This window comes from Melospiza melodia, chromosome 28 (genome assembly GCF_035770615.1).
Source record: "Melospiza melodia melodia isolate bMelMel2 chromosome 28, bMelMel2.pri, whole genome shotgun sequence".
Taxonomy (NCBI): Eukaryota; Metazoa; Chordata; class Aves; order Passeriformes; family Passerellidae; genus Melospiza; species Melospiza melodia.
The window spans coordinates 4,146,005-4,161,523 of NC_086221.1; the positions used below are offsets into that span (position 1 = coordinate 4,146,005).

The window sequence follows — 15,519 nt, forward strand, 5'->3', positions numbered from 1 at the left end:
CCAAACCTTCCCTTCTCACTGGGTAAAACCCCATCCCTGGGGCCTGACCCTGCCCTGAAGGCCGTGAGGGGGCAGGGAGGGCATGGCAGCTGTGCCAGGCTGGGTTCCACGGGGATGTGAGGAGCAGGGTGACCTTGGCACGAGAAATTTGTTCTGCTTGCCTTGCTTGCCCCAAACCTTCTCCTCTCGCTGGGTAAAACCCCATCCCTGGGGCCTGACCCTGCTCTGAAGGTGCTGGGAGGGCATGGCAACTGTGGTAGGCTGTGCCAGGCTGGTCTCCACAAGGATGAGAGCAGCAGGGTGACCTTGGCATCCCCAGCTCCCCAAACCCCAGCACAGCTCTTGCCAGGAGCGGGTTTCGGCTGCATTAAAGCAGCAGCAAAACAAACTCTGAGCTCTCGCCAGCCCTGGGGTTTCTCTGCAGAGCCCTTGGGTCCCTGTGAACTCAGCAAGGCATCCTTTAAACCAACAACCTCCCAGAGACTCCTCTGTGTAAGAACATCATGGAATTCTGGGGTGGATCAACGCCCACAGCAGCAGCCACAGAGAGCAGGAGAGGGGCAAAGCTTCTGCTGAACCTTTGGGGAAACTTCCCAGATCCCCCAGGCCCAGTTGGTCCCACTGCTTTTTTAGATTAAAAAGTTCAAGCAGTTTCACTGTGCCTTGTCCCCAGCACAGGGAGGCTCAGAGCACCGAGATATCCAAGCAGGACCTGGGCACTCCAGGCTAAGGAAAGCACCAAGTGCCTTCTTCATGAAATTATGGTGACCTTGGAACAAGGAACCCCAGCGCTCTAATATTTGGGCACAGCTGGCTTTAGTCCTTGGATAATATTTGTCTGCCCTGATGCTTTGTACATGTGGGGCCTCAGGACACTCAATTCTGCCTCTGTAAAAGCACAGATTCAAATTTAATACACCCAAATATTGGATCTTATTTTTCTGCCCTAATGCTTTGTAGACGTGGGGCCTCAGCAGACTCGATTCTGCCTCTGTAGAAGCACAGATTCATATTTAAAATACCCAAAGATTCATATTTAACACACCCAAATATTGCTCTCCTTTGCCTAACCCCCCTTTCTCCCACCCTGGACACTGTGCTGAGGTGCAGATGACAGAGCTGCTCCCAGGAATAGGATTTTCAACACCCAGCACGAATGCAAAGGAGGGAGAAGAAGGAGCAAGGAGGAAGTGGGAAGGAGCAAGAGAGACCTGGCCTGATTTCCAGAGCTGCAGGATGAAATGTTCATCTCGGAGCTGTGCAAGCTCCAAACCTTTGCCTAGAGGTTACCTAAAGATAGACTGTGGGGGCCCCACTTCACACGCCCACCCTTGCAAATGTTTTGCACCCAGCTGCCTGGTTAAGGCTCTGTGGAATCACCAGCACTGCAGCAGGGCTGGTTCAACCCAGCAGCAGCTCCCAGCACCCCAGAGAGGCACAAAGCAGCACCGGGAGGGCAGCAGCATCCCCTGGCTCTGGCATCATTTTCCCTTTCCCACTCTCAGTTAATGGCCTCCTCCAGCTCCAGCCCAGGAAGTGCTTTCAGGATCCGAGTGCCCACTTTGCCAAATGGAAGCAGATTTGCTGACAGGCAGTCAGGAGGGCTAAAAATTCCTGCTGGTCCCTGAGGCACGCACGATGGGCTGTAATGGGGTTTGAGCATCCCAGGCTTTCCAGGAGAGCAGCAGGGGTAGTGCTTTGTTGGCATTTCAATCCCTCTCCTTCCTCAATGGAAATGAGCAGGATTTGGAGAGGAACCCCTGAAAATTGTGTGGTGTGGTCTCTGAATGATGGGGAGCATCACCATGCCCATCTCAGGGGTCTCTGTGAGCTCTGGATTGGATCCAGAAGAGTTTTTGTGGCATTTTGGCTGCCAAAGAGGAAAGGAAAGTGTCAGGAATGAGGTCAGTGAGCACAGCAGAACCAGCTGGGCTCAGTGCGGCTCAGCCAGGACTGTGGGTGGGTGTCAGAGCGTTGGGGGACAGACGGACACGAGAGATCTCTGCAGCCAGGGCTGGGAACTTGTGGGTTATTGCAAAGGGCCTGGGTGCAGGGCCCTGCTGGGAGCTGCCAGCCACAGCTGGGGCAGGACTGAGAGAAGAGAGGGGCAGAGAGGATGAGAGGGTGAGAGAGTAAAAGGGTAAGAGAGTAAAGTTCCCGTTACAATACCATAAATCTTCTTCTGTGTTGAATATTCTAATTCTCACTAGCCAATCTAGTACAAGATACAAATCCTACAGCATTTCCATACAGCCTATAAGAATCATTACATTACCACACTGTGTTACATTTTAAACCCTAAAATCTCCTCTTTGGGCCCCTTCTGCCAAGCTGGCAGGGTCTGCTCAGACCCTTGGGCCTGTCTGCAAGCAGAGGGTGTTGTTCCATCAAAAGGGGATCACCTTCAGTTGGCCACACCATTGTTTTCCAGTTGTTCCGTAACTGAGGTATCTCAAAGCTTGCTTTCATTTCAATCTCGCTTATAGTTTCCATATTCTCAAACTCTTTTGCAGACAATCATATTTATAAGGCTTTCCTGTTTCATCTTCCCCAACAGGCGGGGAAGCACCAGACTGGGGGACAAAGAGCAGCTGGGAGAGGGGAGGTCTCCACCTTGGCTGGGTGATTCTCCCAGCCCCTCCTGGCCTCTCTGAACGGTGTAAAACCCCAAGCAGCCCGGCTGGAGGAGGATGCACACCCTGATGGCATCTCCTGCCCGCTCGGAGCGCGGCGGGGCCGGGGCCGCACGCTGACAGCCCGGCAATTTAAAATAATTACCGAGTCTGCCTCGCAGCCTCTGCTGCCATCGCCGTGAGAGCCGTGCAGAGCAGCCTCTGCTGCAAACTCCTGGTACCACTTTGTGCTCAGATATTTATGAGCCCACAAGCCAGGAGGACACGGGGAAGGGAAGGGTTTGGCATCTGCCAGAGCCAGCTGGAGCCTCTCCGGGGCTTGGAGAGGGGGCTAAGGAGCACAGAGTGGCCCAGTTTGGGGATTGCTTCCACTCAGCTCTGCAGCAAATGGTGTGGCACTTCCCTCAGGGTGCATTGCTCATAAGCACTTCTGTTACTTTTCGTGCACTCCAATGGTTTTCCACACTTAAATGCTCATCATTGGCTGCTCCTGAACGCCTCTTCTGCCCCCAACAAGAGCTGTCCGTGGGTTCAGCCACCCATTTCTGCATTTCACTGCCCTAATATTGAATTAAGATTTTCAGTTTGCTGTGTCCAGCCTAGCAAACCGTGTTACAGATGGGGAAACTGAGGCACGGAGTGGGACATGACATCCCCTTGGTGGCACAGTGACACTTGAACCCGGGGCCTGACTCTGAGCCACACCAGGGACTCCTCTATGAGCATTAGGGGGTGGTTGAGGAGGAGGTTTGGCACTAACTCTTGAGTTACCAGGTGGTGCCACATCCCAGAGCTGAGCAGGGCCTCCCCATCATGGCAGAAGGAGAATCGCTTTGTTCTCCTTGTGTTTCACCTCCATCCTCTGCCCACAGAGTGGGTTCTGCCCATGAGAAGGGAAGCCCAGAGCAGCCACGTTGCCTGTGAAAGCCACCAACAAAACCCCAAACCACAAGAACCAAGTACCCCAAGTACCCTGCCCTTTACTGCCCCAAGGTGCTTGAAAGAGCAAAAGAAAAAATTGCTGCAGTTGTTCCCTGGGGATGGATAAACCAACCACTCCTCTGCAAGGACAGCTGAAGCCATCCCAGGGATCCCATCCCCATTTCCTCCCAGGGATCCCATCCCCATTTCCTCCCAGAGATCCTACCAGGATCCAAGGTGTTCAAAAGAGGTGTTCAAAAGAGCAAGAGAAAATATTGTTGCAGTTGTTCCCTGGGGATGGGCAAACCAACCACTCCTCTGCAAGGACAGCTGAAGCCATCCCAGGGATCCCATCCCCATTTCCTCTCAGGGATTCCATCTCCATTTCCTCTCAGGGATCCCATCCCCATTTTCTCCCAGGGATCCCATCCCCATTTCCTCTCAGGGATCCCATCCCCATTTCCTCTCAGGGATCCTATCCCCATTTCCTCCCAGGGATTCCATCCCCATTTCCTCCCAGGGATCCCATCCCCATTTCCTCCCAGGGATCCTGCCAGGACACATCTCCATGGATAACACCCTACAGATGATGTGCTACCAGCACCATCCCTGTCTGTTTGCTTCTCCCTCTTCCAAGAGGGATCATTTGCTTTCCAAACCATCCACTGGGTGCCCACAAGTTCTCCAAGAGCAGGCTGAGCCCCATACACCACCCAACCCCTGTTACCTGCATGGATGTGGCTGATATCCAAGCTGCAGGAGTGGGGAGCCATGGGGAACGTGACCTTGACCAGGTTCCAGCCCCTTCCCCTCTGCTGGAGTCGCTGCTGGAACTTTTTTGGAGCAAATCCCATAGGAATGCTGTGCACATCAGCAAGGCCCATCAGCTGCTCCTCCCAGGGGTTTTGGGACTCTGCTCCTGCAGCCTGGCTGATGGTGGAGCACAAACTGATTTCCCCTGGTACAGGCTGTTTCTTTCTCTTCTCACAGAGGGTTTAGTTGTAGAGAAAAACATATCAAAAACATAATTACTTGTCCTTTTCCTCTCCCACCCTCCACAGAACCGATATCAAAATAACTCCTCAATAATATACATATTTATTTTCTCTTAATTAGTGCCGATATTTACAAAAAATTGTGATACTCTGTGAAGAATAAATTATATACACTGATGATAAACCAGACAGCAAATGCTCATTTGGATATGTATGTACACAGCTCTGTATACCTATATACAACAGGCAGCCTTATTGACTCGGGGGCCCCCAGCCCCTTCCCACGCCCCCCCAGCTGTCAATAAAGCAGGAATTTCTATAAACACTGTGCAATTCAGATCCAGCTGGTGTCTAAAGTTGTGTCTAGCAAATGCATGGTTAAATGACTTGAAATTCCCACGAGTCCTCCTTTAACAGTTTATAGGCCTCTCTCCATTCCTGGTCCCATTTCTCCCGTAACCATGGAAACAAAAGGTTCAGCTCCAGCATCCTTAGGATGAGTCCTTCTTGGATTTCCTCTTCCTATTGATTTGCTCAAATTAGGCACCACATGCAGGGTTGATCCAATACCCATTTTTTCCCCTTGCGCTTCGGGGATGACATTGGAGGACAAGAGCACAGTCTCAAACAGTGAGGGAGCAAGTGCAAATGGATAATTACATCTTATAGGCAGCAGAAAAAAATTTAAAAATAATAATAATCAAAAAAGCAAACCCCAGAATACCAACCCCAAGCTCAGGACAGCCAGGCAGGGCTGGGGAGAGGACGTGGTGTGTCCATGTGTGAACCTGGCGTGGTTACACAATGTCCAGCAGCTCCTACAAGCCAAACCACCCCCTCTCTGGAGGAAAAACATGAATTAGGGATTTATTTATCTCTCATCATGCATAACTGGGCTGGGGGATCTTGTCCCCGGGTGTAAATCAGTGCTGTGCTCCCAGGGCTGCTTCACCCCTGGGCTGGGTCCTCTCCCCCTGATGGGAGCAGGATGGAGCACCCATTTCTGAGCAGGGGGGTGAATTTGGGGCAGCAGAAACATCCCAGAGACACCAGGGCTGCTGACAGGGCTGGGGAAGGGCAGAGCAGTGTCTTGGGTTAACCCTTGTCCCCCCTTGGGGGTCCTGGCAGGGAGAGTAGCTGGTCCCCAGCAGGAGGGGATGTCACGTGGAGAAGGTCAAACACTGCCAGGGGGCTGAGGAAAGAGCCACAGCCTTCATTTGGGTGTAAAACAGAACGGTTTTTGGGGCTGACTCCTTTCCTCAGCCTGCTTCACCCCTGCAGCAGCCTGACCAGCTCCCATGAGTGACCACCATGGATAACTCCCATGGATAACCACCCCCAAGGATGTGGACCTGGAGTAAGGTCTCATGGGAAAGATCTGGAAAAAAGGTTTCAAGGCCAGGCTGGACAGAGCTTGGAGCAGCCTGGGCCAGTTGAAAGTGTCCCTGTCCATGGCAGGGGGTTGAACAAGGTGAGCTTTGAGATCCCTCCAACCCAAACCATTCCAGGATTCTGTGATAGCACCACCCTGGCTCCAGAAAGGAGCCACCACACTGGTACCAAAAGTCACCATAGCTTAAGAGATTTAAAACCCAACCATTACAAACAATAACCCCAAAGGCCACTCGGTGCAGCACAGCACCCAAATCCTTTCAACCCTGCTTGGCTTTCCCAGCACAGTCACAGAAACTGTGACTGGCACAAGCCAGGACTTGGGGCTGGGAACAGAGCCCCTGCAAATCTGCTGTTTGCAGAGGGGTGTGAGGAGCTGAATGCCACCAGACCCTCAGGATGCCTCCACTCCCAAGGCAAGATCCAGATCTCCTTCCCTTGGATCCATCCCCAAGTATATTGCAAGCTCTGGAAAAGCTACAAGGCTTTGGCAGCAGTTTCAAGGGCTGACCCAGGAATTGTCTAATAACAAAGCAAGGTCCTTCCTGAAATACCTCCTCCTCCTCTGTCTTTTTCTCTCCTTCTGTGTATTTATGCACAAATATGCCCATATTTATACACCCACGTGCCACACTCTCATAACGCCAATCCAGAGATCCTTTTCTTCTTATAGCTCAGCGTTCAGATCTGTAGGACTTTGACACAGTCACTGCAGGGATTAATTTTCCCAATAAAACATCGTGCTCCAGAGAGATCATTTTTTTCCCTAATCACTTGGAAGCATCCAGCTGGCACATGAGCCTCACCCCATTGCCCCCAGCAGATATTCTGGAAGATTTGAAAGGGCTGATGGGCTGCCTGCAGGCTTGGGCACGAGGTTGGGTGTTAGGAGACAGCTAGCTCTGCAATCACAGCTTTCCATCTCTCCAGAACCGTGGCACAGTGGCTAAAACTAAAATAGAGGCGCTGCCTCCTCCGGGTGCCAAGGCAGGAGCACCTCCACAGACCAGAGAGCTCCAATCTTCCATTCCAGGCCTGGAGAGAGGGAAATGGCTCCTCAGGAGGAGGAGGAGAGGAACCAGACTAGCTCTGTTTAGGGTCCTGATGGACTCTAACACAGCTATGGGACCATCCCCTTTCCCAATCCCTAATTTAGCATCCTCAGTCTGAGCCACTTTGCAGCTCATTTTTGCACCTTTCAGAGTCAGGAGGAGATGGGGATGCTCAGCATCTCCACAGAAACAGGCCCAGACTTTCTCAAACCATATTCCTTAAGAAAAAAAAATAATTTAAAAACCAAGAAAAAAATATCACAGTCTCCTCCTGAAAAACTGGTTCAAGATCACATCAGTGAGTCAGAAGCAAAGCTAGAAATAGCACTAGAGCTCCGACCTGCAGGCACAAATCCCATTAAAAGCTGTAGGGGAACCATTTCTCTGTGAGAGGCAGAAGTCTGGACCCCTCTGCTCTGTGCAGCCACGGATCCCTCCCAGCCATGGCCTTCACCCACCCTGAGCACTGAGCCTGGGCATTTATTTCCATTGTGCCCCACGCAAGGGCAGCCCAGAGCTCTCCCACCAGGGTGGTTTTCCCCAGGAACATCTGCAGGGTCAGGGCAGGAGGTGCAGGATCTGTCCCAAGCGAGGGACTGGCTGTGCTGGCCCTGCCGTGGGGACAGTCATCGCCTCCCTCAGTGGCAACAGCAGTGTGGCCTCTTGCTCTTCATCCCCATTTGCCCCTGCTGTGTGGCTGTGGAGCCTCCCAAGGCAGCCAGGACTCCCCAGATTGGAGACTGGGTTTGGATGTTTGGATCCTGCTCATGGATCCACTCTCCCCTCCTGCCTGGCCCACAGGAGCACCGTGCCCAAAACCCCACCTGCCCAAAGGAGAACCTCACCTTCCTCCTCACCAAACCACCACAACACACACCCAGAGCTTTGGACAACACTGCTCTAAACCACCCCAAGCCCAACAACCAGACACTTCTCAAAGTACCACAGAGCACCAGCATCCTCCAAAGAACTGCAGCAAAACCACCAGCAAAACACCTCAGCCCTGACCAGAAATGGGATCAGCTGGTGTTAAGGGCACCCAGAGGATCCCAGCCCATCAGGCAGCTCCCCTGTGCGAGCCCATGTCCCCACAGAGCCACCAGGAGCTGGATCCATGGAGCTTGGCCAGCCTGCCTGGGAATGGTGACTCTCACCAGCCCTGTCCTGTCCAACAGGATGAGCTGCAGAACTCGGGATTTATTGCTTTTGGTTGTGTTGGCTTTTTTGTGTGCATGCATGAAGGGGCTTCAGGGTCTCCCATTCCCAGAAAAGTGGAGTGCAGGACTCCCAAAATAACAAGATCCAATTAAAAACAAGCTGGGGACCTGAGCATCCCTGAATCCCAGGGACGCTGCTGGTCCTCTGCCCCACACAGGAGCAGGGACTGCCATGCACAAACCATGGGCACTTGGAATTAATTATAGCTAGGCCTCAATCAATCAACCAACCAATCAATCAATCAATCACTCAATCAATCGAATAAAACTGAGGAGTGATGATTCCACGTGGCCAAGTGGAGCCCCATCAGCCCAAGATGGATCCTGCTCTGGAGTGGCATTTGGAGCCATTGCTATAGATACTTTAGCACCAGTTGGATTGCTGGCAGGAGCAGGGGGTTCCTCTCTGAGGAAGGAAGGGTCTGGCTGAGCCCTCCCCAGGCTTCTTGTGCTCACCCTTCATGCAATGTTTCAGGGGTGATCACGCCCCATTTCAGCCCAAATTCACCCCAACTGAACCCTGTTCCACAGCCCAGGGAGGCTTTGCTCATCCGTGACCTTGGCAGAGATTTTCCTCCATCTCCCCTGACCTGGAAGAGGAGCAGGGCACCTCTCCCTGAGGATTGTCAGCAATGGGGAAAGCACAAGCAAACCCACACAGGGATGGGGAAAGCAGGTGAGATACCCCATGGACCAACAGCTCTCACCCATCCCCAAATAACACCAGGGACGAAGAGAGAGAGCCTCAGGCTCTCTGTACCTGACCCACTGCTCTTCAACACCCTGAAAGAAGGCAAAGCAAAGGCTCAGAGTTGCCAGCTCAGACCCAGGCCACCTCAGCCCCTGCCCACTCCATCATAAAGGAATAAACCCCAGCCCTGAGGGGGTTGAAAAGGACCTTTCAAGCCCAAAACACACCTTGCCCTGGTGACCCCACGGGCTCCAGGGGCAGGCCACCCTGCTCCAGACCCTGTCCCACCATCCAGCAGCCCTGAGCTGGGACATCCCTGGTACCCCAGGAGCTCTGTTTGCTGAGGATTCGGCCCTGTAGTCGCTCTCTAAATATCTATACACACACACACGCTCAGGAATTCTACGGGAACGGCTGAAAACTGCTGAACAAACAAGTCAGGAGAGCTGGAACCTGCTATTCCACCTGCTCCTCGTGCCCTCTCCGCTCCGCCGTGGTTTCTGCTCCTGACACCACGATTAATGACTAATTACTCGCCCCATAATGAGCGCAGGTGTTTAACTTTCAGCTCACCTTCCCTGGCTTGCATTTGTCAGCTCTTGTGTCTGGATGCTCGGACAATCAGGTTCTGCCTTGTTATCTCTCAGGCTTTGCACTGTTATCTATCCAACTGTTGTCAGCACACGCCTTCCCCATCCGGTTTTTAACTATAATGGAGATTTTTTTAATTCCCACGAATCTCCTTCGAGCCACCGGAGAATCTATAAACACTATAAACATGAATACTGTATAGTCTACTAAGAAAATATATATTTGTGTGTGTATTAAATATTCAGATTCATGCAACAAATATCCATGCAGCTGTACTGTATTACTGGTTAAATTTCACTGCAGTATAAATATATTATAGGCCACAGCATAGTTGCTCCAGTTTTATATATAGATATAAAAAAAGATGCTTTTTCCAACTCATTTTCAATGTGTCAGTGGAGGTGTCTTTGGTGATCCTGGAAATATTGATGATGGAAGTGTCATCTAAATAAATAAATAAATTCCAAGCTCTTGATTTATTTACTCGTCCCTCCCGATGCCTCGCATAGAAAATTTAAGACTTAATAAATAATGTGCCGTCACACTAATTATCCCTCCCCTGGGCCTCACACTGGCACACTGCAGTGGCTGAAACTATTGCAGCATGCAGCATTTTCAGTTATGAAACACGAGCCGGGCGCTCGCGCTCGCGCTCGGCTCTCCCGGGGCAGGAGCTGAGCCCTCCAGCAGCCCGGCCCCACAGCCACAGCCACCCTCCAGGAGCTCCTGCCTGACCTTCCCCAGCCGCTCCCCGTGCCTGGGAGCTGGCTGTCACCCAGCACAGGCACCAGGATTCAGCCCTGGACCTGCCCCTTCCATCCCCATCCCGCTGCTGCTGGAAGCGCCTGTGCCCTCCGTGTCTTTGGAAACCCCCGAGCCTGGGATGGGAGAAGTGCAACAAAAATGGTTTGGATTTGTTGGCTTTTTCTTTTTGCACGGACGCTTATTCGGTGCAGAAATCAAAGGTTAAAAGTCACTTACACAGCTATTGCTTCCCATGCAGAACCAAATATACACCGTAGAAAATACTGTATTAACTACAATGCAGAGCAGCACTCAATATCTGCAATTGTTCCACTTCAGCTTTAAATACGGGACTAGATTTTAGCGACTAGACATCGGTTAGCATTTTGGTGATATTCACATAGTTTGTGTTAGCTAGGGTGCAATTGGCTGTCTTCAAGTTCTCCTCCCTAAAATCCTCATTGCTATTGTTTACACCTTCCTGGATCTCCATATAATCAGACTTACTAATAGTAGAGGCACTTCTGCTTTTCTTTAGGTCAGGGGAAGAGGGGATCTTTGGGCAGCTGGTTACTTGCAAATATTGAGCCTGCTCCTCTCCCTCGGTCTCCCGGTGGTAGAAGTAATTGAAGTTAGACACTATGACGGGCACTGGTAAGGCAATCGTTAATACGCCAGCGATGGCACACAAGGAACCCACTATTTTCCCCCCGATGGTGGTGGGGACCATGTCTCCGTAGCCAACAGTCGTCATGGAAACCACAGCCCACCAGAAGGCATCGGGGATGCTCGGGAACTGGGACTCGCTCTCGTCGGCCTCGGCAAAGTAGACGGCGCTGGAGAAGAGGATGACGCCGATGAAGAGGAAAAATATCAAGAGGCCCAGCTCCCTCATGCTGGCCTTGAGAGTCTGGCCCAGGATCTGCAGCCCCTTGGAGTGCCGGGAGAGCTTGAAGATCCTGAAGACCCGGACCAAGCGGATGACTCTGAGGATGGCCAAGGACATGGCTTGCTGGCCCTGCTGGCCATCCTCTGGCTTCTCGGCCAGCTCTGTCCCCAAGGTGATGAAGTAGGGGATGATGGCTACGATGTCTATAATGTTCATGATGTTGGTAAAAAAACCAGCCTTGCTGGGGCAGGCAAAAAACCTCACCAAGAACTCGAAGGAGAACCAGATGATGCAAAGTGTCTCCACGATGAAGAAGGGGTCTGTGAAAGAAGTGGACTGCTGGTACCCCATGCTGCTGTTGGAGTAGGGGGGATGGCTCAGCCCGCTGCCGTGCATGTCTTCGTTCTCATCCCGAAAAATGGGCAACGTTTCCAGGCAAAAGCTGACGATGGAGATTAAAATCACCATGACAGAGACAATAGCTATAATCCTGGCAGGGCCTGAGCTCTCGGGGTACTCAAAGAGCAGCCACACTTGTCTCTGAAACTCGTTCTCAGGCAGCGGCCTCTCCTCTTCCTTGATGTAGCCTTCATCCTCCCGGAACATCTCCATGGCCTCTTCCCCCAGCTCGTAGAAGCGGATCTCTTCGGAGAAGATGTCCAAGGGCACGTTAACCGGCCGCCGCAACCTCCCCCCGGACTGGTAATAGTACAAAATGGCATCGAAGCTGGGTCTGTTCCGGTCAAAGAAGTACTCGTTCCGGAGAGGGTCGAAATACCTCATCCTCTTTTTGGGATCCCCTAGCAAGGTCTCTGGGAACTGGGCGAGTGTCTTGAGCTGCGTCTCGAAGCGCAGCCCCGAGATGTTGATGACCACCCTCTCACAGCACTCATGGTCGGTCTCGGGGTTGTACGTGTCCTGCGGGTGACCAGGAAGAGCTGCAGCTTCATCTGCAGGATCTCCAGTGGCAACTGTCATTATTGGGCTTTAAAAGAAATCCTTATGCTAAACTCTTCCCAGCGCCCGGCGGTGGGATCGGGTTCAGGGCAGGGCTACTATCCTGCAGAAGGACAGGTACGTAGGTTTGGAAGAGTCTCATGAAAAGGCGAAGGGATGAGATAAAAACAGAGGAAAAAAAACAACAAAAAAAAAAAAAAAAAAGAAGAAGGAGAAGAAGAAAGAAAATCGCCCCTGCTGAGAAAGAGAGAGATGGAATAAAGTTGGTGGGAGGAGAGCAGATCCCTTCTCTAGCACGTCTATCCCCTTCCTGGAGGGGTTAATTTGCCTTCCTTGGGACAGAGTTCAACAACTCCCATCTAAACCCATTAGGTGGAACAGAGAAAACACCTGAGGAACCGTCACCTGTTCAAAACCAGCGTGGGAAAACTGGCCTGGATAAACCAGGGCTTATTTTTTGGCTAAAAATAAAAATTCCAGTTAAAAAAAAATAAAGAGGGGGAAGGGAAGAAAAAGGAAGGAAGAAAAATAACCCCATCCAGCCCTGACGTGGCGAGAGGACCCCGCGGGGTGCCGGGCTCGGCTCATTTCCAGGCATGCAGCTAAGGGTTAATTAACATTTAACCGTGCGATCTCAGGCAATCTACCCTCCAGGAAAGCTCCAGCTCCGCTTTTAAGTTTTAACACCTTCCCAATCCTCTTTCCCTGGTGTCATGCTGCCCTCCCTGCCTGCAGCCGAGCTCTGCGGCTGCCGGAACGTGGAGCCCGCGGTCGCAGCTGCCCCGCGGAGCACCGCAGTCCCCCTCCTCGAGCGCTGGTGTCCCGGCTCCTGTCATCCTCTGCAAACCACCATGGCACACAGAAAACAAATCACATTACCTGGAGAAGCCAAATCTTAGTGTCTCTTAGTAACACCGATTATCTGACCCCTGGGGAAATCCTAGAGAGAAATAGAGGCTTCCAAGATCCCCATAATTTCCTCTCTCTTCAAAGTTAAAAATAATGGTGAGTCATCGTAGAAAAAGGAGAAGGGGCTTAAGAGGGGTTAGATTCCCAGATGGTGGAAGTCAGGTCTTGTAATGGTTTGGACTGGAGAGAGAGAGAAAGAGAGACAGAGAGACAGAGAGACAGAGTCTTCCCGGGAGCTGTTGCAGATCTGCACTTCAGGGCAGATGAGCGTCTGTCTGATGCCTTCGGTGAGACGGTGAAAAGCTGCTAAGCTCAGCAAAACCCGATGTCCCCAGTGTCCTCGGGAGGTGTGGCATCGCCTGGAAAAAACACCGAGAAGGTAGCAAGCTGCGGGGGTCCGCCTGGAGCATCCGCAAAGCCGCGGCTCCTCCGGGCACCCCGCTCTCCCCCGGCCGGGCGGGAGCTGCCCGCCCAACCCGCACTGCAACACGAGAGAGAGAGAGAGAGAGAGACGAGGCGGAAAAAACCAGAGCCCCGTGTCCCTGCGCTGTGCTCAGCCCAGCGGGGCCGGCTGCCCGCCGAGCCCGTGCCAGCCGGAGAGCGGGGGGGAGAGAGCGACGCAGCCCCCCCGGCTTGGGGCTCTGCAAAGCCACCCAATGTCCCCGGGGCTCGGTGTCACCCGCCGGGCACAGCACCCACGGTGGCTGTGTGGCGTTCCCCGGTGGCTCAGGATGCTCCGGTTTCACCCACCGGAGCGAAGCCCTCGCCGGTGCCCGGTTGTCCCCCCGCCAAGGCCAGCAGCCCCTCGGTGATGGCTCCGAGCACTCACGAGCAGCGGGACCCACGCGAGCCGCATCCACCCTCCCCATCCTGCCGAGAGCCAGCCCCAACCCCGGCCGACCCACCCCCGTGGGAATTCGGCTCCGCTGGGTGAAATTCCTGCTGGGGATGTCGAAGCTCATGTCCCCCCGGTGGGCGCCGGCTCCTCAGCATCCCTGCTCCGGATCATCCTGCATTGCCTCGCACCGCGGAGATGCTCAGCCCATGGGAGAGGGCCGACCAGCCGCTCATTTTTTTTGCCTTTTTAAATTTTTTTTCTCCCCCCCCCCCTCCCAAATGAAATAAAAACCCCTCTAACCTCCCTTCTTCAGCTCCAACTCGACTTGTCTACTTTGAGCCAGGATTACAGAACCGGGCAGGGGAGGCAGGTGGAAAATAACCCCGCGGTCCCAATCTCCTCGGCAAAGATTTCAGCCATCTCCAGGCCATTTACGCCTGTGGGTTCCTCTCTTCATCCCCCGAGGTGCAGATATTGCCGCAGATCCCTCTTTTCTTGGAAATTTCCCTTCTCCGTGCAACCCTCCTCTCCCTTCTCCTTATGCACTAGAAAAAATAGTACAACCCTGACGAGGCTTGCAGCATTCAACCGCTTCTCTTAACCCTTTTCTGCCAGGCCCGGAGGAGAGGAGGTCGCGTTTGTCCCAGTTTTTATCCTTTTCCTGCATTTCCTCCCCACCACTCGCTCCCCAGCGGCTCACCAAGGAGTTCAGCTGGATTTGACCTTCCCTGGCTCCTCCGAGCATCACGCCAGAACACCACAAACAACATCTTCCCGCTGCTGCAGGAAAGATCTGGCAGCCACCAACCTCCATCTCACCAAAGATCAACCAACCTTCGACGTTTTATTTATTATTTTTTTTTTTTAATAAACACGCCGTTTTCCTCCTGCCCGTAAACTCTCTCCTCCCCCTTTCTCCCTTCCCCAAACACCCCGGGTTTGTTTAACAGCACAGAAATTTAGTTTGTTTTTATTTAGCATGTTGATTTTTATTTGGCACGGGCTCTGCGCTTCTTCCTCCGGCTCCGAATCCGAGCGCTGATGCTTGGTGCGGTTTTTCAGCATCGTCTCAGCTGACATCACCCATCCCAACATCAGTTTCTCCTACTTTCTCCCCATGGCAAACAACCCCTTCTCAAGCATCTTTGGGGTTAATTCATGCAAATTTGGGGGCTGAAGGGGGGGGGGGGATGGAGGAGGTGAAGATTTGCCCAAAGCCCCTCAGTTTGTTCTCCGCCCCGCACTGAGCACTGCGGGCGGGAGGCGCAGGATTCGGGGTCGTGTTTGCGACTCAAGCACGACTCCCTCGCTTTGCACCGCTCCTGCCAGGCTGTGCTCGAGCAGAGAAAAGGGGGAAGGATGCAGGGATGGGGTGGAGGGGAGAGAAAAAGGCTCAACCAACTTACACTGGGCTCTGCAGTCGGGCATGCGGAGAATGCACAAGCAGCTGCTCTGCTCCCGCCGCTGCCGGCACCTCTCACCCACAGCCCCCCAAACTCCTACCCCGGAGTCAACCTCTGAAGGCAGCTCGGCTTCTCCATGAATATTCATGAGATTAATATGAGCGTCTTCCCCCCCCTCCCTCCCCTCCACCTCCCCCCGCAGCCCTCCTGCCAAGCAGGAGACCTAGATTTCAACCACTGGGAAATAATCATATCCCTGGATATCCCTGGATACACGGGGATGCTTT

At 52.8% G+C, this 15,519-nt stretch overlaps 1 protein-coding gene across 7 annotated transcripts; it reads right to left on the minus strand.

Annotated features, from left to right (window-relative positions):
- Positions 1-4,633: 4,633 nt before the first annotated feature.
- On the minus strand, positions 4,634-15,270 carry KCNA2 (potassium voltage-gated channel subfamily A member 2). Of its 7 annotated transcripts, none has more exons than XM_063178202.1 (3): positions 15,236-15,270; positions 14,130-14,374; positions 4,634-13,350 (listed from the first exon to the last, which is right to left on the minus strand). In XM_063178202.1, the coding sequence occupies exon 3, from the start codon at positions 12,101-12,103 to the stop codon at positions 10,604-10,606; it is 1,500 nt and encodes a 499-aa protein (XP_063034272.1). In that variant the 5' UTR covers positions 12,104-13,350; positions 14,130-14,374; positions 15,236-15,270; the 3' UTR covers positions 4,634-10,603. The 7 variants fall into 7 exon arrangements, with proteins under 7 accessions (XP_063034272.1, XP_063034278.1, XP_063034275.1 ...); XM_063178208.1 differs by lacking the exon at positions 15,236-15,270 and having other exon boundaries at positions 4,634-12,185; positions 12,962-13,350; positions 14,130-14,479; XM_063178205.1 differs by lacking the exon at positions 15,236-15,270 and having other exon boundaries at positions 4,634-12,316; positions 12,962-13,350; positions 14,130-14,479.
- Positions 15,271-15,519: the final 249 nt, after the last annotated feature.